At 40.3% G+C, this 24873-nt stretch overlaps 2 protein-coding genes across 3 annotated transcripts in view; both read left to right on the top strand.

Annotated features, from left to right (window-relative positions):
- Positions 1-9090, top strand: part of vegfba (vascular endothelial growth factor Ba) — a 14867-nt gene extending 5777 nt beyond the window's left edge. Inside the window, exons 2-8 of the mRNA XM_034080285.2 lie at positions 40-91; positions 181-377; positions 706-779; positions 874-909; positions 2881-2964; positions 4822-5037; positions 5463-9090. Of these exons, the coding sequence (XP_033936176.1) occupies positions 40-91; positions 181-377; positions 706-779; positions 874-909; positions 2881-2964; positions 4822-5037; positions 5463-5484 (681 nt within the window). The 3' untranslated portion in view covers positions 5485-9090. The remainder of the gene's footprint in view (positions 1-39; positions 92-180; positions 378-705; positions 780-873; positions 910-2880; positions 2965-4821; positions 5038-5462) is intronic.
- A 4150-nt stretch (positions 9091-13240) lies between these two features.
- On the top strand, positions 13241-24782 carry stx5a (syntaxin 5A). Of its 2 annotated transcripts, XM_034080283.2 has the most exons (12): positions 13241-13387; positions 13837-14054; positions 16858-16928; positions 17342-17397; positions 17514-17584; positions 17711-17827; positions 18641-18697; positions 21075-21156; positions 22156-22242; positions 22393-22496; positions 22682-22803; positions 23481-24782. In XM_034080283.2, exons 2-12 carry the CDS (start codon positions 13992-13994, stop codon positions 23638-23640), a joined length of 990 nt encoding a protein of 329 aa, XP_033936174.1. In that variant the 5' UTR covers positions 13241-13387; positions 13837-13991; the 3' UTR covers positions 23641-24782. The 2 variants fall into 2 exon arrangements, with proteins under 2 accessions (XP_033936174.1, XP_033936175.1); XM_034080284.2 differs by lacking the exon at positions 22156-22242 and having other exon boundaries at positions 13264-13387.
- The last annotated feature ends 91 nt before the right edge of the window (positions 24783-24873 follow it).

The raw sequence follows: 24873 nt of genomic DNA, 5'->3' as shown, positions 1-24873 counted from the left end.
CTAAACTTGATTAAACATTACATTTATTTCTCCCTCCAGCTCGCTCACTGGCGGCCTGCAGACTCCCCAAAATCCAGGGAAGGTCGAGAAGGTATGCTCCACGTTTCATAAATAACCCAGAATTACCTCTTGGATCTGAAAGAGAAATAAATAATGGATGTATTGATTTACCTCCACCAGTGCGCCGGTGGTTGGAGGTTTATTCGCGGAGTGGCTGTGAGCCTCGAGACACCCTGGTGGAGGTTTGGCGGGAATTACCGGGGGAGACGCACCATCTCTTCGTCCCGTCCTGTGTGTCGGTGAGGCGATGTGGTGGGTGCTGTTCTGACGAGGCCCTGGAGTGTGTTCCCTCCCTCACACACATAATCACCATGGAGGTATACATTACTCACACACACTCACACTAAATCTTTGCCTGCTCCTGTGCAGATTAATAATGTTTCGAGCCAGGGGGGTCAAACTCATTTTAGTTCAGGGGCTACATACAGCCAGATTTGATTTGATTCTTCATTCATTTCCACATCTGTGTAGTAATTCTGACCACCTGAACACACCACCATACAAAATAAAATGAAGGTAATGATATCTCTCTGCCCTGTAAATGTATAAAGTGTACACTTACAAAATACATACAAGTTGCGACAATTGTAGTTAATGTGTTTATGCGGTGAGATGATGTTTTAATATCTTCTGATCTGTGTGCAGCTGATGAGAACCTCCTTTATGAAACATGAGCTTGTCGAGCTGCCGTTCGTAGAGCACAGTCAGTGTGAGTGCAGGTAATACAACATACTCACAGATGCATGGTATACCTGTCCTTTGTTGACTTCACTGCACCTTAATACTCACATTGTCTCTTTTATCTACATGCAGATTAAAAGTACAAGTCCAGCCAACACCTACTACAAGGTAACACCTTTTTCCTTCTTAGTTTAACATCTCCTTGTCTGTTCCTGTTTAATTGTGTGTGGGTGAGCTTATTCTGAAATGTAATGTTCCTTCATCATCGCTAATGACTTTATAAAACCCATGTCCGCTAATGATGCTCTTATTATTCCGCTGATTATCTTTGATGAGGAGGAGGTATAGGAGGGTTTCAGTGAAAAACTGTTCTGATGAATCTCAATTGAATCGCTAAATGGCGTTAGTGTTAAACAAGGTAACATAAGGCTTCAATCTCTAGTTTTAAACATGTTGTTATTCCTCCAAAAAAAAGTCCAACATCCGAGGCCAATACAGATTGACATAAAACTGACCTGTTTTAATTCAGATGAAACATTGTGAAGAATCATGATCTGATTCAAATCACATTTTCAAAATGCTTAATGGGTATAATTCATTTAAGGTGGTGATGTCGTTTGTACAGGAGTCGGTGCAATTAACCTTAGAGCAAGTTCAGACCTAGCTCGTAGAATATGAAGAGGAGCCAGTTAGCAGATGGTTTCCCATCTTAGTGACGAAGCATTTGTGAAAGGTAATACTGTTATTTTCCAGTAAAGACTTTATAGATTGAAAAGATAACAGTGAGTACCCAACCCTATCATATAAAATACAATGATGTGCCCGAGCCCCGGTATAATCTCATGGCAAAGAGATAAGCAAGTCTGACGTGTCTGCAGGCTGATTTGAAAGAATCAGGCTTGTTGTCAGTGGACTAAAACATGGTTGAAAACAGTAATTATTCATGACTTTAGGTCAACATATACTGAAAGTAAATAATCTGCTGTTCAGGCGGTACACACCTTGCTGTTCAGGTTGTGTTGAGGTCTGGGACGGACAGCTTGAGACAGTGAAAGGAACATTTCTGTTGGATCCCTGATGTTTGTTTGTGTACCTCATACTGGCAGGTCCAACCTCACAATCATATGATTGCATCTTTAATGTTTATGTCTTCCTACTTCCTGTTAGGATGCAGACATAAATAAAGGATTCCAATGTATGTGTGTGTATGTGTGCATATGCATTTTTCTTTGGTCTGTTCAGGTTTCATGTGTCTCTTTTATGTTTGCCGTATCTATCTACGCATGTGTTGGTATTACTGTGCGTGAATGTTTTTATTTTGTTTTTGGAAGAACATTTAATTGTGTGTGTGTGTGTGTGTGTGTGTGTGTGTGTGTGTGTGTGTGTGTGTGTGTGTGTGTGTGTGTGTGTGTGTGTGTGTGTGTGTGTGTGTGTGTGTGTGTGTGTGTGTGTGTGTGTGCGTGTGCGTGTGCGTGTGCATGTGTGTGATCGGTGTGCTCCTCTGTGAGTTAGCATCTGTGTGACTCTCTCCCTGCCTCCCCTGGGACGGCCCGCATCCTGTTGTCACCATAGTGATGATTTTATCTCCCCTGCCATGTGCTCTCTCACAGACTGACGGAGCAGAGTCACGCATCCATGATATTATATTAGAGCCTAAAGACAACAGCACCAGCAGCACACTCAGTTTATCCTGCCAGAGCAGAGCTGGTAAACACATCATTTGATTAATATAGTTTATAGCAGAGTGGATTAAAGAGACAGGGAACTTAAACCAAAACATACAACAGATTTGGATATGGACAGAGCTAGGACACAGCCAAAACATGTAAATCTAACAGGGCTGCAACCAACAATTGTTTTTAATAATCAATCAATCTCCTGATTATTTTTATATTAATCAAATAATAGTTTTATTTACAAAATGTCAGAAAAAAACTTACAAAAAGTCATACCAGTTTCTCAAAGTGCGAGGTTTTGTTTTTAAATGTCTTGTTTTATCAGTCATAAACTCTTATATATTGACTTTAATATGATATAAAACACAGAAAAGCGAAGAGAGTAAACCTCTTCGCCTCCAATAGCTGAAAATATAACTCCTAAACATTTAATGTATTTGTTTTGTTTGTCTGATGTACCCAGGCCTCGCCTGAAGCTGACAAGAACAGGCAAGAAAAGGGAGAGAGGAAAGTCCAGACAGAAGACCAGTGGAGCCATCAGAGCCGCGTAAGTTCAATATCCAGTTGCTTTAATCAGGAACGAGCCCTAAACTGATGTGTGTGACCCCTGTTAGTCAGTATGTTCTTGATACTGCCAGTTGCCTTGTGAATGTTTGGATTAGAACAGAAAATATGTTATCTGGTCAACATAATTACTGAAGGACAATTTGTTTAACAGCCACAGCAGTCAAGGTCCCCCACACGCACGTACGCACGCACACAAAAACACAAACACACACACAAACACACCTACAAAGCTACACAGACACCTACAGCCCTGGGACTTGGGGGTGTTAAACAAAACATGATATATATTACGATGATCAGTTGTATTATATATTAAATAATTAAATAATAAAATTGTCAGTTATGAACATTCAAGGACAATTAAAATATGTTGTAATAATGACATGAAACTGTTACATTGTGATCAGAGAGGAACAGGTGAGTTTGGTTGTGTGTCCCAGGGTTCCCATGACTCAGTCTCAAGCAGTAAGGGAATAGAGTTTGCTCTTTTTAATATGCTTCCCCTTCACTTTGCTGTCTATCATTTCCGGCCTCCGGGGTGCAAGAGGTGACTCGGTTTGGGTGTGATGTCCCTCAGCTCCCATCCATCACTCAGAACAGGCTTTATTCAGACTCTGGCAGGGGTGAAATCTGTGTAATTTGCTCCCAAATGCCACCTCCTCTGTCCATGCCAGCGGCAGGCGTGGTCATCGGAGTCTGAACAAAGATGGCCCCTCTCTGCCTCATTAAGTAACTTCATTAAAGCCTCCAGCCTCCTGAGGCAGAACCAGCTCCAGTTAATGGACCAACTGACGCAGGCAACTTTCTCATACTCAGTGAGTGCAGAGCGTATAGAGGGGAAACTGAAGTGACTATAGCCATGGAAACGTACAGAAACACAGACTGACAGAGAGAGCAGAAAGTTTGCCGCAAAGGAAACAGTATCCCACATTAGTCACACATCTCCCACACACACATTGTTTGTTTCAGTCTGGCACAGAGTGTTAAAACAAGCCTCGCATTTCCTTTTTAGCCATAATATTGACGTGGTGTGGGATCAATAGCAAAACAGCAAAAAAGATCCTGTGTTGATATGTCAGTCCGTCAGTGGAGGGATTGTCAGACATTCAAGGTCCCCCAGATAAAGACTTCAGACTTGGATGATGGACTGAATTTTAAATGGACTGCATTTTATTTAGCGGCTTTCTAGTTTACCGACCAATCAAAGCGCTTCACAACACATGCCAACTTTTACCCCTTTCACACACTCATTCACACATTGATGGCAGAGGCTGCCATGCTAGGTGCCAACCTGCTCATCAGGAGCGGTTAGAGGTCACTGTCTTGCTCAAGGACACCAGCAACAAACCAGTGACTCTTTGGACGATAGACGACACTCTGCCTCCTGAGCCCTGTCAGTTCCTGTGGTGCCACCACATGGTACACATTTGTGTTCTTAATATTCAAAATAATTATTGGATAAATTCTCTTGAAATCTGACTTTCATGCCCCCTTATAGATACATGTAAAACCCCTTAAATTAACTATTGTTTAAGTAGAAAAAGCTTTTCTGGCAATCAGCTAGACCAGAAATAAGCCTCACCTCGCCAGTTGCCGGCCACATTTTGGGATTAAATACTGACAGCCATATAAAGGTTCGGTTAATGTTTGCACGATGCATCTGCAGACAAATTACACACCAGATAGATATCTTATGATCCCCTAAAGTTAGGCACGACATGAGGTAAATAAAAGAGCCTCACAGAGCCTCCCGCATGGCGGTATATACTTGTGAATCAATAAATGAAGAAATGATTCTGAACTACACTGTTCTTAAACCTCTCTTCTCTCTGTCCAGGTCCCATGCTCCTCCAACTCTTCCTCCCCCATCTTCTCCTCCTCCTCCATCCCCTCCTCCCATCAGCTTCTCTCCCTCACCTTCTCCAAGGCCTAGTTGCCGCCCCTGCAGAGGGAGGAAGTGGGCGCTGGATGTGACGTCCTGTCAGTGCCGCTGCACCATCAGAGCTGAGAGCTGCACCCGAAAAAACCGGAGCCTCAACACTCGTCGCTGCAGGTCAGTCCACAAGCAAACTTTTTCTTTTTATGGATTTTTCTTTTTAACAATATGAAACTTTAATAAAAGCTCCAAAAAAATAATTATTAGGTGTAAATTCTGCTAGTTGGAAAGTTGATCCGTTGCTTTTTGTTTAATGGAGTGAGAAACTTTGTTAGGAGCAGCTGTATCTCAGGTGGCAGCACTGTGATGACCCAGGTCAAGATGTCATTGAACATGACACTGAACCCCAAATTGCTCCCAAAGTGGGCATGTTTGATAGAAAAAAAGTTTTTTTGGACAAGAAGGTCCAACAAAAACAGCACATGCTCAGATTATCGGTAGACTCAAACTGTAGAATCCGTCATACTTGTGAGAATCACATTTTATCTGTCAAAAAGAATGGAAAGACTTCATGCTTCCTCTCTTATTGTTTGTTGTTGCAGGTGTGATGCCATGAGGACTTGACGTGTCCTATCACTGTCTTTTCACCTCCTTCTTTACACCAACCCCTGTTGATTCATTCCCCACTCTCCGCATCAGTGCCATGGAGCATACAGACGCTTGGACATCAAATAACCTTGGACTGAAGGAAATATTAGTGGGAGCACACACCACCTCTCACCTGCTTCTGTGGTAAAGCTTCTCTCAGTCCACATGCGTGTGCAGACATGTAAAGTCACCATACACATCCCATGATTTGAGGGATGAGTGGCAGCCTAATGGCGTGGATTTCATGCAAATTCTTTCTTGGTTGAAACAATCACACAAGCTACTCATATGCTGTGGTTTGGATTTCCTTTACGACCTCCAATGGAACATATACATTTAAGAGAGCAGGGAAAAACACGACTGATGGAAAGAAAAAAATTGATGTGAAGTGGGCGGGTCTTACGCAGGTGTCCTACATGTTGAGGTGTTTGCAGTAAAACTGCAAATGGAAATGGATCCAGGGTGAATTCAGGCCGTTTTTTGTGCAGAGGATTTGACAGAAAGGCAACTAATTTTAGATGGACACGTCCACACATACCAAAGGGACACATACGCATGAACTGGCGCCCCAGTGTGCACGGACCCATAGTTGAGCTGAATGCTGGCATGGAGAGTGTCTGTGTGGTCTCCCCACTGAAAGACCCAGATGGGATATCCCTGCAGCCGTTCTCTCTCATTCAAAGCGTATGACCACGGGCTGGCTCTCCAAGCTGCTTTCCGGCATTTGTTTAATTTGGGCCCTTTGTCTCCATCTTCCCTCGGCTCCTCTGTTGAAAGCAGCCGCTTTGCCTCTCTTTGCCTCTCTTTTAGGCAGTGAGGAGAATGACAATAATGAGGCCTGGCGGCTGTCCACTGCTTCACACAGACATTCACACTTATAATACCAGGAACATAGACAACACTGCAAATGCAGACACACACAACCTGACTCTCTTCGTGCTATAGCAGGCACACATTCATATTTACAAACATGCAATGTGGATTGACCATTTAAGCATAAGCATTTGTGTGCAAAAATAGTTGTTTGTATGTCTTCATTTAATATTGTATTCTTTGCCTCATGTTTTATATTTTATTATAATTCTGTCAAGTTGATTGAAAAGATATTCTATATTGCAGAATGTGTGTCTTTGTTTTGTTTGTTCATCTTTAATCCGTCTGCATAAAGAGTCACGCTGGGTGGCCAGCTATGTATACATTCAGCATTTAAACCCAAATGTATTGAATTTAAACAGACATGGCTCACAAGGGCAACAAATGGAAGACTATAGACATTATAATGTGTAATTCAAGCAATCGGCGGGGCAGTTTTACCCACAGCGCCACACAGAAACCAACAAATAACCGTTCCCAGTGCAGTGAAAGCAAAACATGGCTGTTTTTGTTGCAACTGAGAGGATGTAAATAGTATTATTCATTTGGAACATAACTTGTTTATATTCTGAGCGAATCTCACGGTTTAACTCCATGTTAGTTCATGACTGCTTGGCCGCTGGGTGGGAACGGGGATTTGAACTGTGACTGTTTCAGAAAGGACGAGGTCTTGAGCAGCTTGTCAGTCAGTGTGAGGTGCTAAAGCAAGAGCTCAGAGAACCCATTATAGCGGGTCGCTGAGTTTAAACCCATTTTTGACACTGATTCAGACCTTTTGTCCTGTGCTAAATCTTTCCTGAGAATATTTTACCAGTGACGTCTTATCTCCAGGACAAACAGTAGCTCTGACACTACATAATTCATGCCGTCCTCTCCCCCGGGATTCATACAATCCTGCTGTTGAGACAGTCCAGAGTCTGAATTATTTGTGTGTCAGCCAGCTCGAGAACTTTGTGTCAGTTGCCGGTGTGATAAGCTCTGTATTTATACTCTTCTGAAATTAGATTATTTTTTCCACGCTAGAGTTCATTGTTCAGTGTTTGTTATTACTGCCAATCAATGCTTCAATCACTACCTCTATATCACAACATATTAATGACCAAGTATTAGAGCATTGTTGTTACTTTATCTGTGTTATTTCAGACCTCTTTTTATAATTTGTATTTACATTTAGCATACGCATAGTCTCCAGTGTAGAGATGTGGAGCTGCAGCAGATCTGTAGTGATAATCACTGATTTAGAGGAACCTATAGGAGTTTTCTGTGTGCGTTTTAATAAACTGAAGGGAAACATTTTTCATATGAGGAGAACTGAACAAGTACAGACCAGACACTGTGTGAAACGTGGAACAGAGGACGGTTTCCCAAAGAGTTTGTACGTTCAAACTATATGATATTTTGAAGTCTTGGCTTCAAAAGAGAAGTTTGACATTTTAGGTAATGAAGCAATTTAGCTTCTTGCAGAGTGTTATGACAAGATTAATACCACTCTCACATGTGTGTACAGAAAATATGAAGCTGGAGACATTAGTTAGCTTAGCTTAGCACAACAACTGGGAACAAAGGGAAACAGCAAGCCAGGCTCTCCCTGGAAGGAACAAATAAAGTCCATGTCGCAGCAGCAGCTCTAAAATATACAAGTTAACACCTTAATCGCTTTTGATTATTCTGTAAAGTGTGAAAACAACAAGTTGTGGTTTTAGCAATACATTAATTAATTAATTAATAAATTAACTTTAGAGACAGATGTTGTGACTTTTAGACAGAGCCAGGCTAGCTGTTTACCCTAGAGAGATTGCTTTCAACCTTCTCATCTTACTCTCAGCAAGAAAGCAAACAAACATGTTTCACAAATGTTTAAATTATGAATAAGTAATTAATGCATTCGTTCTTATATGCCTAATTCTTCGATAACATTGCATTTAGTGAACTAATGTTTTGGGAAACCTAAGAGTCTCAGTACAGATTGCACTTGTGTTTAAGATTGCGGAGAACATACTGTACAATAGTCCGTTGGGAAAAAAACTGAAGGAGCAAGTCGACTCCACTAATGTTGACATGTACGACATATCAGAGACGTTAGGGCGAAGAAAGGGGCTGAGATCCCTTTTTGAGGGTCACTGTTCTTATTTCTTTAGACCAAATGTTCTTTATTCAAACTACAACATTCTTTACAATTAAAGCTGCAAACCCATCAGACAGCATGAAGTTGCTTCCCATCATTTCAACACAACTGTTTAAGATATACAGCTTGGATATATTAATACAACAAAAACATCAGTGTGCACAGTCAACATTACTCCGTAGCGGTAGCTCTGTTCTAGCCTCCAGTGTCTTAGCCTATAGAGACCCCTTACTAAACTATATAACATTTCATAATCTCTAATATGCCGTAGTATGTAGTGCACACTCTACAGATGTATTTGTAACATCATTTAAGCTATACTTAAAGAATCTCTTCTCTGCGAATACATTGTAGTAATGTAGCCTATGTATAAAGAAAACACTCTTTTTTTGCTGCTACACCATTTGTGCCCTTTTATGATGTCTTTGTAGAAAAAGTGTTATGTTGGATTAGTATATAAATGCCAATTAATCGATTCAATGTCCACATAAAAGTGTATACTGCGTCGTCAAATATATTGAAAGTGATACCAGGATAAAACCGTGATGTTACAGATGTTAATAAAGGAAATGTCTTATTTTTCGTATAAACTTCTGGTTTTCTTTCTGTCACTGTTTATCCACTCTGGCCTCATGCACGCTCTGACCTCGACTCCCCCCTCTCTTTGTTTTAGTCTCTCAGTGCACGGTAATGAAAGGCAAACAGTCTCTTTTGATTACAGTGACACCCTGGGAGTTGGGTACAGAGAAAGTGTGTGTGATGTGACGTGGCCGTGTTGTGAAACATAATATTGTTCCCACACTCCTCTCGTTGGTAGGTACTGCTGAGTCAGACGCTGGTCGAGTACAAAGGTGCGCAGCCCCACGCGAGTGGAGGAAACTGATACATGCATTTACTCAAGTGCAGTTATTAAGGCATTCACTTTACATTCTACTGTAGACAAGGCACACATAAAACGTTGTATTAATTTGAGGGTTATAGTTAGTATTTACTTTGCAAATAAAGATTTTACAGACAAATAAAATGACCAGTTCCACTTTAATTTGACTTCCACTTGCAGCCAGGTGAAACATAGGCATACCCATACATAAAACATAATAAATTATATAAGCAACATTTGTAAAACAAATGCTGAAACCCAACCCAACAGTAAAGAAAACTGGAGTACACCCAGCCATTATCCTCACTCACAAAATACATAATGCTTTTTTTATGATAAACACTTTATTTACAAGAATTGTTAAGTGTACACAATATAACAATATATAATTACATTAAAAAAAGAGATGTATAATATCAGCATAGGGGGTTCAGTGCCTAGCATTGTGAAGTATATTGAATGTGTTGTGGTATTCTTCCACTATTTCTCAGCTGTTGGCAGGGATTATGATGAATATGACGATGACATAATGATGATGAAAGCTGCTTGTAATGTAATGTTCAGCCCTCATTTGTTCCCTTACCATCATCTCACATTTCCAGGCAAACTTTACACCAAAGGAAGGGCGATAAGTTAATGACTATTAGTATCTCACTGGCTCTAAACATTGATAAGCTGGCATGGCAGTATTATTGTATAACAATGATTGATGGCATGTATATTTAGCTGTTGGTACAGAGTGTTAAGAGAAAAGGAGAGGAGAGGAAAGAGAAGCTAAATGACGCTGCCAACCTATCTGTCTGGAGGGGCCTAATGCCAGCCCAGTACTAAATATAGCTGCAAGATTAGGGAGACAGAGAGAGAGAGAAAGGGACACATCGAGGCACCCATCACGATACAGAGAAGATGCCTTTGCTCCAAAATGTGCTTTTAAAGCTCTGAGCTCGACAGAAACCCCCAAAAACATGTCATCATCTGCTCAGACATGTGTCACCTTGACTATTTCTTTGTGTGTTCTTATGCTATCCATGCATTCATTTGGCTTCATGCATGTTCAATTCAACAATTAGTTCACATGTCTGCCTCCCTTCATCCCTCTGCGCCTCTCAGCCTCTGCACTTGTGTCAGAACTTCCTGTATTTTTCCACCTTGCTCTCTCTCTGCGTTCAGAGTCGTGTTTTTCTAATAACTCCAGGCACGGTGTCCTCCCTGCTTTTGTAGCAGCAGCTGTGTTGAAGCAGGTACTGGATGCTATCTGGCCTGCAAGTGTGTTTTGTTAGAGCCCCTGTGTGTGTCAGAGAGAGACAGAGATAAAACACTGACAGAGACTGAGTAGAGAATGTGCCATGCAAAGAAGGATCATGTGTGTTTCTGCTGAACTCACAGGAAAGTGAGTGTTTTTTAACATCTCTCTTGTGAATACAAATAACCTTTTATTTTATTATACAAAACAAACAAACAGTGTTATCTGCAACAGAAACATGCATCCTCATCGGTCTCGACCCAACTGAAGGACATCAACCTTGATAAAAGATTTACGGATCTCACATCATGGGGATCAGTATCTACAAAGTCAACAGGGTGAGTTGAGTTTGTGTGAACTCCACAAGCTATTATCAAGAAGATGGAAACCCCTGATTAAAAAAATATATATATATATTAATAAATAAAACTTGTTCAAAACGTTTTAGTAGTGACCAGTTCATGTTCAAGTTAAGTAGTTTTTTGCCAACGCTTGTTGTACAATTTTCCCAATATGAATGTAATAATTCTGCATCTAAGGAATAAGACAATAAATGATTTTACAATACCATATACTATACTATCTGATTCAAAGCTATTCATTAAACACAAACCAGTGTCTTCTGTCCTGATGTTCAGCAAACAGATGAAAACATCATGTGTGAAAACTGAAGGGGAGTGTTTCAGAGGAACAGATACGTTTGGTATAAAGGGTGGAGGAGAGGGCAGATGAGAGGCATAGGGGCAGGGTGGAGGGCTTTTTGTGGTTGGGGTCTAGCAGGTAAGTAGGTGGAGGCATATTTGTGGTCTGGGCGTGCTGGATCCTGTCCGGCTGAGGATGCGGGTGCCAGTAGGAGCGAGAAGAGATCAGAGAGCCTGCTGGATGTTATCTCTTCATCAGTACCATAACTGCAGGTCGACTCACCTGAGGCAGCAGCCAATCACATCCTGAGTCCTGTCTGTGTGTGTGTGTGTGTGTGTGTGTGTGTGTGTGTGTGTGTGTGTGTGTGTGTGTGTGTGTGTGTGTGTGTGTGTGTGTGTGTGTGTGTGTGTGTGTGTGTGTGCATGCGTGCGTATGCGTGTGCGTGGGTGTGTGCGCGCGTGTGCGCGTGTGCGTGCGTGGGTGTGTGTGTGTGCGTGCGTGCGTGCGTATGCGTGTGCGTGGGTGTGTGCGCGCGTGTGCGTGTGTGCGCGCGTGTGCGTGGGTGTGTGTGTGTGTCTGTCTGTCTGTCTGTCAAAAGTTCAGTTCTTCCTGTCATCTCATTTTGCTTGCAGCATGCATCAATCTTAAGTGACCAATTGATCTTTTTGTGCGTTTTATGGTTCTATTAGTGCTCTTATATTTTCCTGTGTTAATAATTTAGGTATATCAGCCTAACTTATTGTTGTTTATTGTTCCTCTTTCCTCTGTGATTTTAATGTTAATGCCACCAATAGGCTCCAATAGGCTGACATTTATCTTGTAGTGGAGGATGGTCAAATAAATTGGCTGAATCTCTTGTCTTTACAATATTAGGGTTAAGTAGCTTGGTATATTGCATACAGCATAACTTCCATGTAGCCTTTCATTAATATTGTCCCTTTTGTTCCCTGCCCTTTATTCAGTGCCCTATGGTTTATTATTTTGTATGTAGATACTTACTCAAAGGACAAGACAATACTTGACAGAGACTGTGATCAAGACTACTGAGAATAAAACTAAAACAAATACAGTTTATGAATGTACATCCTGTGGAAGACATTTTACCTGCCAGTTAACTCTGGAGATGACATAAGATGTGAACACATATATTAATAGGATCAAAGTACTTTGGTTTTACTGCACTTGAAATGCAGTAGATATGATACTGTGTTTTATCAAATCACCACACACCCTGGGTATGCGATTTTCCAGCATATGAACGGATACGGAATTTACACGAACACGTTATTTCATTTCATTTCATTTGTTTATTTTATTTAAAGGACAGTGCACATTAATTCACATTGCTGTAAATGAGCCAGTATTAGCCAGCAGGCTAATTTTCAACTGTTGTCCTTGGCAAGATGTTAACTGACCACAACAAGACTAGAAAATAAAAACATAATTAGATAGAGTACAGCAGACAACATCAGTACACCAATAAATAAATAGCAGTACAAGAATAAATAAATAGCAGTACAACAATAAATAGGAACAGTAGTACAACAATAGAGAGGAAGAAACACACATGCAAACAGATGAAATATCATCATACCTTGATTCAGTTAAAAGTGTTCACATTTTTGATTGTTTAAAAGCCAGTTCTTATGATTGTGGTTAAATGTATGATAAGAGGTGTTATTCCTGATCTGTATTGGTATTGTGTTCCAGAGTGTAGGTGCCTTATGAAGAGCTTTAAGATATTTTCAACAAATGTTATTCATAATGTCTTTTTCAGTTGTTGTTGATATTTTTTGGTGTAATTGTTTATTTTTCATTATCTGATGTCTACATGTAAATAAAAATCAGATGCACTTTTTTATTACCAAACCAATATTTATTAGAAAATATAACTTTTCCATTATAGATCAAACGTCATGACCTGTACTGTTCACGGGGGTGTGGTGCCCTCTGGTGGTCACGTGATGCTCCTGCAGGGATTTTCCGCCTCGGTAAAGTGGACGTGGCAGTGACGTCAGTGCCGGAAACAACCCGGATCGGAACTTTAACTCCTGGGTTGATTAGGTTTCACCAGAAAGATCGAGAGCTCCCGGAATATCATGTAATGTCGACTCAAGTAAGTTGGAAACGATTGATTGGTGACTTTTACATATCATTGTATCTCAGTTGGTTGGTTTAGGTCGAATTTGATCGAGGTAAAAGAGGAGAGACCGATTGTAAAGCTTGGCTAGCCTCCTGAAGCTAACGTTAGCCTGTGGTTAGCCGGTGAGGCCGTGATCAGCTGTGAGAGGATCGGCCTTTCCTCCCACAGAGAACCGCCACATAATCCCTGTTACGTAATGATATGTATATTTACCTCGCATGTGGGTTTATGTTCAAGCTTTAGGCACAATTGTTGTTTATTGTCCGTCTCTTAGTAGTGTTGTTTGGGGTTTAGTCGTTAGCTAACGGCACAAATAGCTTCACACTAGCTAACCTCACATATTGTTTATGTATCAGTTAAATTTCAAACTGTCATCCTACAAGCTGTTTCATTCTGACACGTGTTTTTTCCCGTTACCGCAGACATGTGTGTACAAATGTGGATGAAGGATACCCCACCTTGGATGTGAGTGTGTGCGTACATCGGGAGGTCTTCTCAGTTATCCATCACACAGAGCAGAGGTGGTCTCAGGTGGTTCTGCTACAGCCGGCTGCTGCGACCCTTTCCCGGCGGCAGGATGACGTGCCGTGACCGGACCCTCGAGTTCCAGTCGGCCTGTAAATCTCTCCAGGGCAGACCGGTATGTTGGCTCAAGACACCTGACATCCTAACACAATAACAACAACATCTCTTATGTAACATTATTCATTTGCCTTAAAAATGGAACACAAAATGACGAACTTAATTTAAGTCTAGCGCCCCTTACAGTATAGAGTTTACGTTGTACTCCCTCATATATTTGCCTTGGAATAATTTGACCTGGCCTATTTTACATATAGGCAAGATCACAAGATAAATCTCTGATAAATGTAGACCTTTATTTAAAGTATGTAGCACATTTTAAGACTTTAACTATTATAGGTTTCAAGGTTCATAGGTTTATTTATTGAACCATGAAGAAACATTTAAATATAAAATAAAATATATATTCTAAGTGTATGAATCTAGTCCCACTGACCCCATTTTGATAATCACTAGGTAACAAATACATAAAAAGTTCACTCTGTGTTTCCTGGTACTTTTTGTTGTTGTTGCGCAGATAGACTTTTACTTTTGGTTTTTGTTTCTTATTTTCCCCTTCTGAATGATTCCTCTCTGCTTCTGGTTCCACACCAGTTTGCTGCAGTCTGTTCGAATTAAGCAAAAATAAAAGTCTTTCCTTTTTTTTGCACATTTTCGGTCAGGTTAAACAGATGTTCTTGCTCCTTCAGAAACTAGAGGATTGTTGTAATCTCCAAGATAAGGGCAATCGGTTTTAAACGGTATATATAGCACGATTTGAAGCTGACACAACTTTATAATTTGTTTGTGCTTGCAAAATGCCTTTGGCTGATATTATTTATCCCAGAGATACTGGCAGACGACCAGAACAAATCTAAAGGGAGGGCATATGATTTTCATGGGAGGGCACACAAAACCGCCATGTGCTGCGGGCATGCGGCACAATATATATCAAACAGCAAGGCCAACAGCATTGCGTAAAGACGCACACTTATTGCAAATACATACACAAATAAAGGGCAACATAGAAACCACTTTTGAAACATTGTGTGCGTGGCAGCACAAACACTGGTCAATCACGAGCAAGGCACACTGGTTAAGGATGGCAGCTTCCTCATCGTTGCACTCGGAGAGAAATAGTAGAGACGGAGACGATGAACTGTTTAGCCCGCCTTGGGCATGGTTTATTTTCCTATGCACTGCAGGAGCATCCTTTCGCTCAGCTTAGAACATTATTTTGGCCAACTCTGCATCTTTGTGCAGCGTATACTCAAACAGCGATAGGAAGAGCCCACTGCCTGACTCGGACATGCTGTGGAGTGAATCGTGGTCACCGCTGAGAGGGAGTTGGTTGACAGCTTAAAAAAGCTATAATATCAACAACAGCAGACACGTAATAACGGCTCCGTGCCAGCTGATCTGCACCAAAGTACTAATTTCCTTATTTGTTTCCTCGCGTATCTGTCTCTCTCTCTCCACAAACTCTCACATGAAATGTGTTCTTTTGCTGCGGCATGCCTTAGCAGTCCTTTATCAGTCAGTAATGCGTGTTTCCAGTCGCAAAAACCTTTGACAGTAAAAGCCGCATCAGATGAAGACGTATTTACTTTAAACTGTCTACAGGGGAAACAAAAGGCTGCATCTGCTTTTAACGAATATTCAAGCCATGGTCTGTTGTACCATGCAGCGGCAAAAGTGCGCTTCTTTCCTGAAAACAATCTCCCTGGATAACAATCCAGTTTCACCTGCTGGGTTTATTAACCCCAAGATCATCTGGGGCTGTTGGTCTTTGAGCGGTTGCTGGCCCAATAGTACCTGTTGGTGTGCTGCAAGGTAGTGGAGGCACGGAGGAGGATGCTGGCGGGTGTGGCAACGGAGGTGGTGATGGTAGGGGCAGAAGGAGCTGTGCCTCGAAGGACAGCGTTGGTGGCGGCCGCCTTGATGAGTCGAGGATTGGGCTCGCTAACTCAGCCCCGGGGTTTGCCGAGGTCAAGCTTGTGACATTAAGGCGTGCTGCTGCATCGGCTGCAGTTCTTTCATCGCTATTTCGTTTTAATAAATCCTTTGATGTAGCCTGCGATTTTTTTGTTTTAGTTACTATCTGACATCACATACATCGTAGCATAAAAGTTCACAGTTTATTTCTAATTAAAAAAAATATATTTTTGAATTTTTATAAATAATAAAAATCATGATTATTGGGGGAGGGCAGGAATGTCAAATGGGAGGGCCCTCCCACGGCCCCACGGCGTCGGGCATGGATACTGGTGTGGGTACATGTCTGCTTAAATAACCATTGCTGGAAAAGAATGCCAAAGATACAGTTGAAGTTATTTAAAAACACTGTTTCAGTTCGATAGTTTTTCCACCAGACAGCACAGATATGTTTTGTTGAAATTGTCTCTGTGTACATTGTGTTCAGTTTTGTTTAGCAAATTATAACGGGATCCTTATCAAACGTGTGTAACCTGTTAAACAGCAGTATTGGCAAAATTGTTGTTTTCAGGTATGTTTTTAAACTCCCATGCGTCACCATTGGTATCAGCCTCAGCAGTCCAGTCTCTGATGGACTATAATCAGAGGTGACCGGTGCTCACAGTGACACCATTAAATGTTACATTTCTTGGTTATACTAAGAGCCCACAGTCTTATTTTCAAGCTTATTAAAAAAAGTATTAAAGGGAAGTGTCTGACAAGGAAGGAATGAATGACAAGGAAGGAAGGAATGACTACGATGTTTAGTAGATACACTACATTTGTTTCAATGCTTTCCCTGTTGTTTGACCAATTGATTAGTCATAAATCGATTTAGATATTTTCAGCCTCTTATTTTCAATGTGTCTTCTTATCTCATACTCTCTACGTTCTTCCTCTCCTGGCAGAATGGAGTCCAGCCCAGTAAACCGGCTCTCAGCGCCCTCAGGCAGCGCAGTGACTTCACAGTTATGGCCAAGTAAGTTCCTCTTAATCTGTTTTTCCACTGCTCTTAAATGTTTGCTCAGTGTACTTGTACTTTACTGTTGATTTTGGGTGTTGCATTATTTGTATGCACACACTTGTCTCCTCCTAGTACTTATTGCATGGTACTGTAAATGTATCTTTATTGGTCTTAAAGCATCCTTAGAAACATAAATCCTTTATATTATATTTACTCTAAGTTTAATGGGAAGATTGATACGAAAATGTTTAAAATTGCATGTCTAGCCCAGCACAGACTGTTAGCAGGGAGACCAAAAGCACAGAGATAAATTGGATATCATCTTTTAGCTGTCATGAATTAATCTAGCATATTTCACAAGGTATTGTTGTACTTCTTTTACTATGTGCATGACAAAGAAAGCTTTGTGTTTGTGTGTTTCCTTGTAGGAGAATTGGAAAAGACTTGAGCAATACATTTGCCAAACTGGAAAAGCTCACCATTTGTAAGTTTTCCTTTACATTTTTTATTAGAATAATTTAAAAATAATCTAACATTCTTGTGTTTGTGTCTCAAAGTATCCAAAGTGCTGATTCTTCATGCTGTTGTTTTCATTTTCAGTGGCAAAAAGAAAATCTCTGTTTGACGACAAGGCAGTGGAGATCGAGGAGCTAACGTACATCATCAGACAAGTGAGTTGATTTGTTAGCAGCCCATGGAATGGGGTTTCGCAAACATATTGTACATCGACTCTGAATACAGTGGCTCTGTTTAATCCTGGGACATCTTGTAACATGTCCTCACTCCTGTGTGTTCAGGACATCAACAGTCTAAACAAACAGATAGCACAGCTGCAGGACTTGGTGAGATCCCGCGCTGCTCCGGGCGGCCGACACATCCAAACCCACTCTAAGACTATAGTGGTGTCTTTACAGGTACATCCAATAATGTTAAATTCATACTATATTTGTTTTGAGTCCAAATGCACTATTCCGTTTGAAAATTGTCATACATTTTGCTTTTCAGCCAGGGTTACCGACACTACAACAGATGTTTAAATTAGAATGTTCATGTACCTCAACATTTTTTAAGTTTAGACATTGAATAGTCAATGTTGGAAGAAAAAAAAGTTAAAGGTGGTGTAGGTAAGTTTAAGAAACCGGCTCAAGATACACTTTTTGTTATATTCCATGGAATGCTCTTAACATCCCGATAGCAATGAATATCTTAAGTGCTTTGACAAAAAATCCATTTAAAAAAAGTCATCTGTGGAAGCCGTGGTACTGTAAAAAGCACGACCAATCATTTTAGCCGGCCCGGCTAAAATAACCGGATGGCCTACCTGCCTGTCAGCCTTCCATCTGTGCACAAACTTATCTCGTGCCCTCATTGGTCATGTGCACGTTCCTGTGTGTTGGAGGAGGGGCTCTGTAAGGAAGTGGCAGATTTTTTCCCGGTTGTGTATTTTCAAATTCTAGCGCACTCGAGCTGGTTTCTCCAAAATTACCTACCCCACCTTTAATTAATAACATATTAATCCAAATGATGAGTCCGCATTTAATGAGGCTTGTAAAAACATATTTTTTAATTAATATAATCTTTATTATCAAAAATGTCTTTATTATTATTGTCTGACATGTCTCATAGATAATGGCATGAGCGAATTAATTTGAAATGATCTTTTACAGATTTTAAACGTACAAAACTGCATTTATTTTAAATTGTAATTTATCTTTTGTTGTCCACAGTCCAAACTGGCTTCAATGTCCAATGACTTCAAATCAGTCCTAGAAGTTAGAACAGAGGTGAGTTGTGAATCTCTTTAATTTCCAAATGCAGACAATATTTCTGAGTATACAGTCGCAGGGCTCGACAGTAACGGGCAACCATTCAGAAAAAATGTCAACCACTTCTTGGCCTTTGGTTGTCATCACTTTGAAGAAATAAGGGCAGCAAAATGTGCACCCCAAAATAGATAAATGTTAATTATTTGTTGTATTAAGAGTGATATTTAATTATTGTTGTGACCAGTCGGCACCTGATACTTAAGTTGCACGTGCATTGGTGTGATTACGGTGCCAGAAAGCGATGCACGTTTTCTCGCGTGCGCGGTGCACCGTGTGTTTGTTTTACAAACAATGGTGAAGCAAATTAAGTTGTTTGACTGTGGGATGAAACGTTCGACCAACCCGTCAACATCTCAAACGAATGTTCAAAGTGATTCAACTGATAAAGCGCAAGGTGAACCCTAAAGCAAAGAGGAAATGGGTAAAGTCTTGGGAGGCGCAATATATATATTTACATTCTGCTCCGTTTTCCATTCACTTCAGGTAAAAGTTCCTTCAAAATAAGAGTCCCGATCTTATTACTACCAAAATAAAAGTGCAAAACAAAACTTTACCATAGGAAAATATTGGCATACAAATATAATCGCTTCTATAAAAAGTTAACACGTTTTAAATATAGTTAGACATATTAAAGGTAATTTATAGCATTAATAATTAATATCTAATTCTTAACTGTGAACGGTTTTCATTTATTTAACATTAGAAATGTATTAGTCTGGCCAATACAAGACTTCAATGCTGAAGGGCCAATGGATCTATGGTGGGGGTCAGCACAAAGGTCAAGAAAACCCACATTTGAAAGGGAGACTCTAGAGGTTTCTCAATTCTTAAATGTCCCCTCCTCGACTCCTATCCTCGATACTTAGTCCCGCCCACAGGAGATGCGAACGGAGGACTGAGGAGGGGAACCGAGGAGAGAGTGGGGGAAGCAGTCATATTTAGTCACCTTCATCCTGTTTTTATTTAGTCAAGTTTTAGTCAACTAAAAGTCTGAGCAGTTTAGTCTTATTTTAGTCGACTAAAACAGTAAACATTTTTAGTCAAGATTTAGTCGACTAAAAGTCTGAGCATTTTAGTCTTATTTTAGTCAAAGAAAACTAATTATTTTAGTCTACTTTTTGTCAATGAAAACTGTTGAGTCTTTTTTAGTCATCAGATTATATAGAACATTTCAGTCAAACTAGTCTAGCCAAAACCAATAATTTGTCATTTTAGTATATAAATAAATAAGATTATCTTGTCCTTATTTGATGAAAAACAGGTTGAATGATTAAGAAGCTTTGCAGAGAGTATCAGGTCTGGTTTGTGGTGTTTTTACCAGCTGTGTTATGGCCACATTGCTTCCCTTCTGATGAAACAATGCATTCGCTTTTTTTCTCCGCCTCATTGTAGCGAAAATGGGCCCAAATATCACATAGTTTCTTTCTCCCAAGCAGTGGTGGCTTTAGACTTTTTCGTTGTCAGTCATTTTGACGGACAGGATCGTAACATTTCCGTCATAATCCATTATTATCCGTCGAGTGCACAATTTATCACTCACTCGCGCTGACGGGGGGTATTCGGTTAACGCGACCACTGCTCCTAAGCCCTGTTGTTGCCATTTTATTTAAATAAGGTTAGTTAGACCATGACCCGAGTCTTCCTGACGGTTCATATTGTGCCGCTGCCCGGTGTAATTCAAATGTACCGCCGCGCGCAGCACAGAAACAGCTGCTGCTCTGCCGCAGCACCGGAAATGGAACTGCTGGGAGAAAAACTGACTATCAGAGATTTAACGTTATCTTTGATAATATTTCGTCTCCTCATTTTTCGTCAACGAAAGTAAAGAGAGATTTTGTCATAGTTTTTATTTAGTAAACTACATTTTCGTCTCGTCACTTTTCGTCAACGATATTGCATGATGATTTCGTTACAGTTATTGTTTACTGCCGTCGGTGCCGTCTCGTCATCGTCTCGTTTTCGTCATGGAAAAAAAGGTTGTTGACGAACATATTTCGTCATAGTTTTAGTCAACGAAATTAACACTATTTTGTATGCCAGCAATTGAGGGCGGACACGTTCACTACCACTTAAGTTTCAAATAATTGTGTTAATTACTTATTGTAAAGCATTTGAACATTCGAACATTCTTTTGTGTCACATGTTCATTAATAAGTTGATGTATAAGTGTATAGTATCTTAATTAGTTAAAATATAAGGTGACTAAAAATGTCAACCATATTTTCTGTTTTGGCAACCAAAAGCTGATGCCTGGTTGCCAGCCTGGCAACCACTTTTAAAAGTTAGCGTTGAGCCCCGAGTCGTGTTTACCTCATCATTGCCCATCTTCCTGCAGAACCTGAAGCAGCAGCGCAGCAGGAGAGAGCAGTTCTCCCAGCCCCCTGCATCCTCTTCTCCTCTGATGGCCAACAACTTCAGTGAGTCCATCCTCAGCATCACTATGAGTTTTAAAAAGATCATTCTGGGGTAGCTTTATAAGGGCTTGTTCACTCGGTACTGACTATTATTAGCGGGTAAAAGGGAACCGTTATCCTGTCAAACCACTCTGTTTTCATTCCGTTTCACACTAACTGGTGTAACTTTAACACGCAGCACAAATTAAATCCCATTCATCTGACCTCCCCCAAAACTTGATGAATCAATTATTAACTGAATAATTTCCTGCTGTTTATCTTTCCATCTAACATGACTGTTGTGCCAGTCGTTCCTAGAAGCGTCATAGAGTGAACACACCTTTATGAAGTATTTGTTTTGGCTTTGAGGCAATATTGGACCTTTCTGGCTACTGCTCAGTTTACCGTTTTCTAAACGTATTCCTCCAGAAAGCTCAGATGCTTTCTGTTATTTACACTGCCACTCAAATGTTTATGAACAGCCTATGTTTCAGCATCTTTGGTAAAACCTCAAACATTCTGCTCACTGTTGATATCTTACAAAAATACAAAGTTGTATTTAAATTAAAAACCTTATTAAATCAATTTAATTGATGTAAAAAAATCGAATCAAACACCAGTTTGATTATAATGGTTTTAATTAGGCCCCTGTATCACACTACATGTAATATACCATCTTACCTTTTATTGATGGACCTTTCTTTAATACAAATTATACCATTATGTCTAAAGGTACTTGAAAATAAAGGTTTACACTTTTTGAAGTCTAAACTAGGAGACTGTTGCATTTAATTACATAACACAAATAATGTGTTGATTTCAAGGTTTCTGTATTTGAGTTTCTATTTATGGATTTGAGTTTATTCACAATGGTTGAACTAAGTCAGAAATGCCATAGACGTACAGAAACAGTTTGACTGGCAGTGTATTTCTCGCACAGCTGTTATGATTGGGACCTGCTCCATGTGAATGATTATTACTGTATTTGGTCATCTATAATGCAAAAATTACAAAATATTTTAGGGAGCCGCAAAAAAGGGGCCCAGGAGCCGCATGCAGCTCGCGATCCGCGCAATGGTTACCAGGGCAATACAACCTCAAATTTAAAAGGTATTTCCCTGGAACGTCTGACTCTCCCAGCGGGTTTAACTAGTACTCTATGTGCCCGCTGTTCTTTTTGTTTTCCCCCCTCTACCATTGAGGATATCTGTCTGATCATTTTGAAAATGTGTTTGTGGTTTGCTCTTTGTCTCCCCTCAGAGAGCTCGGTCCTGATGCAGGATGAGTCCAGGAGTTTGGGGGACGTAGCCATCGATATGGACTCTCAGAGCAATCCCTTGCAGCTCCAGCTTATTGATGAGCAGGTAGACCGTCGCTGTATAATTGTCAAACTTGTCTTTCTCATTTGCTAGTACAAAAGCTGTGTGTTTGTTAAATAGTAGATTTTGTTTGTCAGTGTCCGTCAAACTTGTATCCACTGTAAACGAAACATTGAAGTAAAATGTAATGAAATGCTTGCTCTAATGTGGTCCTCACGTGTTTGTCACAGGACTCGTACATCCAGAGCCGGTCCGACACCATGCAGAACATCGAGAGCACCATCGTGGAGCTGGGCTCTATATTCCAGCAGCTGGCTCACATGGTCAAGGAGCAAGAGGAGACCATCCAGAGGTAAGAGGCAGCAGGAACTGGAGGGAGAAACGTGGAAATATGCTAGTTTGCTCGTTGTGAATTGCATGACAAGAAGATATCACTCCCATGTCAGTGGGTTGGATATGAAGATCAAGTCAGGTACATTTAGATTAGCACAAAGACTGGAGAACAGGGGCAAATGGCTAGCTTTACTCTATCCAAGGCTTAAAGAAATCTACCTCACAGCCTCTCTGATACTCATTAGTCAACACGTACATTGTTCATTTTCTCTTCGAAATTTGTAAAAGGAAGACCAGTAGGAATATTTACAAGTCACCATTTCAAATGAACGTACCTGTACTAGAACCTCCCAACTCCAGTACTAAAAACAACTGAAACTGGGATACACTTCTGTCTTTAGCAGGCAAGCAACTGGTGTTTTCCTTAACATTGTAAAACTATATTATACACTACTTTTTGATAAACAAGCAATACTAATTGGGGTAACTGGTAGTAAGAAGACAAATGCTGAAAATTGTAAAATAAATTAATAAATAAAAATGCAGAATTTGGTGGGCCTTTGGATCAGTTAACATGCTTTTTTTTTTTTACTTTATGTACTAAAATATAAATAAACATTAAGTCGCATTCTTAATTTACCAGTAATCTTCTTATTGCATTTGTTTTCAAATCCCTTTCTCGTGCTTCTCTCTCAGGATTGACGCTAACGTTGAAGACACCCAGCTGAACGTGGACGGCGCTCACACAGAGATCCTCAAATACTTCCAGTCAGTCTCCTCCAACCGCTGGCTGATGATCAAGATCTTTCTCGTCCTCGTCGTCTTCTTCATCATCTTTGTCGTCTTCTTCGCTTAAAGTAAAGAAGAGGGAACAGCACATCAAAAGAGTGGAAGTGAAGCTAAAGCTGGACTCGAGCGACATGTCCAGACGACGTATTTGAAGGACAGACTTCTTTATTAAAGTGACACTTATGAGGCTTGGGAGCTGCTCAGATTATAATAAAACTTTTCCATTAACACAAAGACTTTCCGGTTGTTCCCAAGCCACAGACTCTGGATCTTAATTTTGACGATTCAGTGAAGAATGAAGATGTCGAACTCTGTCCAAATTAAAGATTAAATTATCTAAAACCCCCAATTTGGAGAGAGAGAGAGAGAGAGAGCAGGAAACTGCTCGTTAATGTACTTTGACCAATTATTCATAAACATTTAATCAAAATGGCTATAATTTAATGGTTTGATTCTGCAAACTGTCTTTAATTTTCTTGCTGACCCGAAATGTCATTAATTATTATTATGATTAGTATTATTTCAAAGCCAAACAACTGAACTGGAGTTTATCATCAGATCATTTTGTTTCTTAGTTGACCTACTTTGCATGATTGTGTCCCTTGTTTATCAGCTATTCTTTACTTTTGGATATTTTCTATTCTCTTATGCTTTCAAAGTTTATTTGCCAAAAGGGTACTCGTATAGAAATGTGACTCAATACGAAGACGCTCGCTGCGGTCCAGCATTTCGTGTCCTGAAAGCACAAGAGACAGATGAAGGGGGCCAGTTTAATTTGGATACGAAATAAAAAGTTATATAACGGCACTGTCTTTAAAGAAACGGTTTGGTTGAAAAAGTGTAATCCTCTTACATTCAGTGCTGCAGAAGTCAGCATGAGACGAGTACAGTATCTGCAGGATCCAGGTTTGACATCAGTGCTTATGAAGGGGAACGTCTGGGTGTGCAGGTCCACTCATAAAGTGACTCAATCAGCCAGATCCCTTGAAGTGTCTGGTTGGATGTCACCGCTGGAGTTCCTTTCCCTCTTAATCTATCCCAATGTTATTTAAATGACCACAGCTTTTTCAAAAGAAGAAAACATTGTTCTCATTTTTCCCTGTCTGTTCCTCTTTTTTAGCCAAATGCCTTGACTTCTATGTATAAAGTGCAAATAGTGATAATGATGTATTGATAAAAGAAGTGCATATTAATAAAATGATAATGGGGTTTGGCATCATGGCTGAGATGTTCTTGGGATAAGAGGATTAGTCACCAGTGGTAAAATTAGCCATGCTGGGAGGCTAAGACTAGCCAACAG

The sequence above is a fragment of the Pseudochaenichthys georgianus genome, unplaced genomic scaffold, assembly GCF_902827115.2.
Source record: "Pseudochaenichthys georgianus unplaced genomic scaffold, fPseGeo1.2 scaffold_988_arrow_ctg1, whole genome shotgun sequence".
NCBI classification, from domain to species: Eukaryota; Metazoa; Chordata; class Actinopteri; order Perciformes; family Channichthyidae; genus Pseudochaenichthys; species Pseudochaenichthys georgianus.
This window is presented reverse-complemented; position numbering and strand designations above follow the sequence as displayed.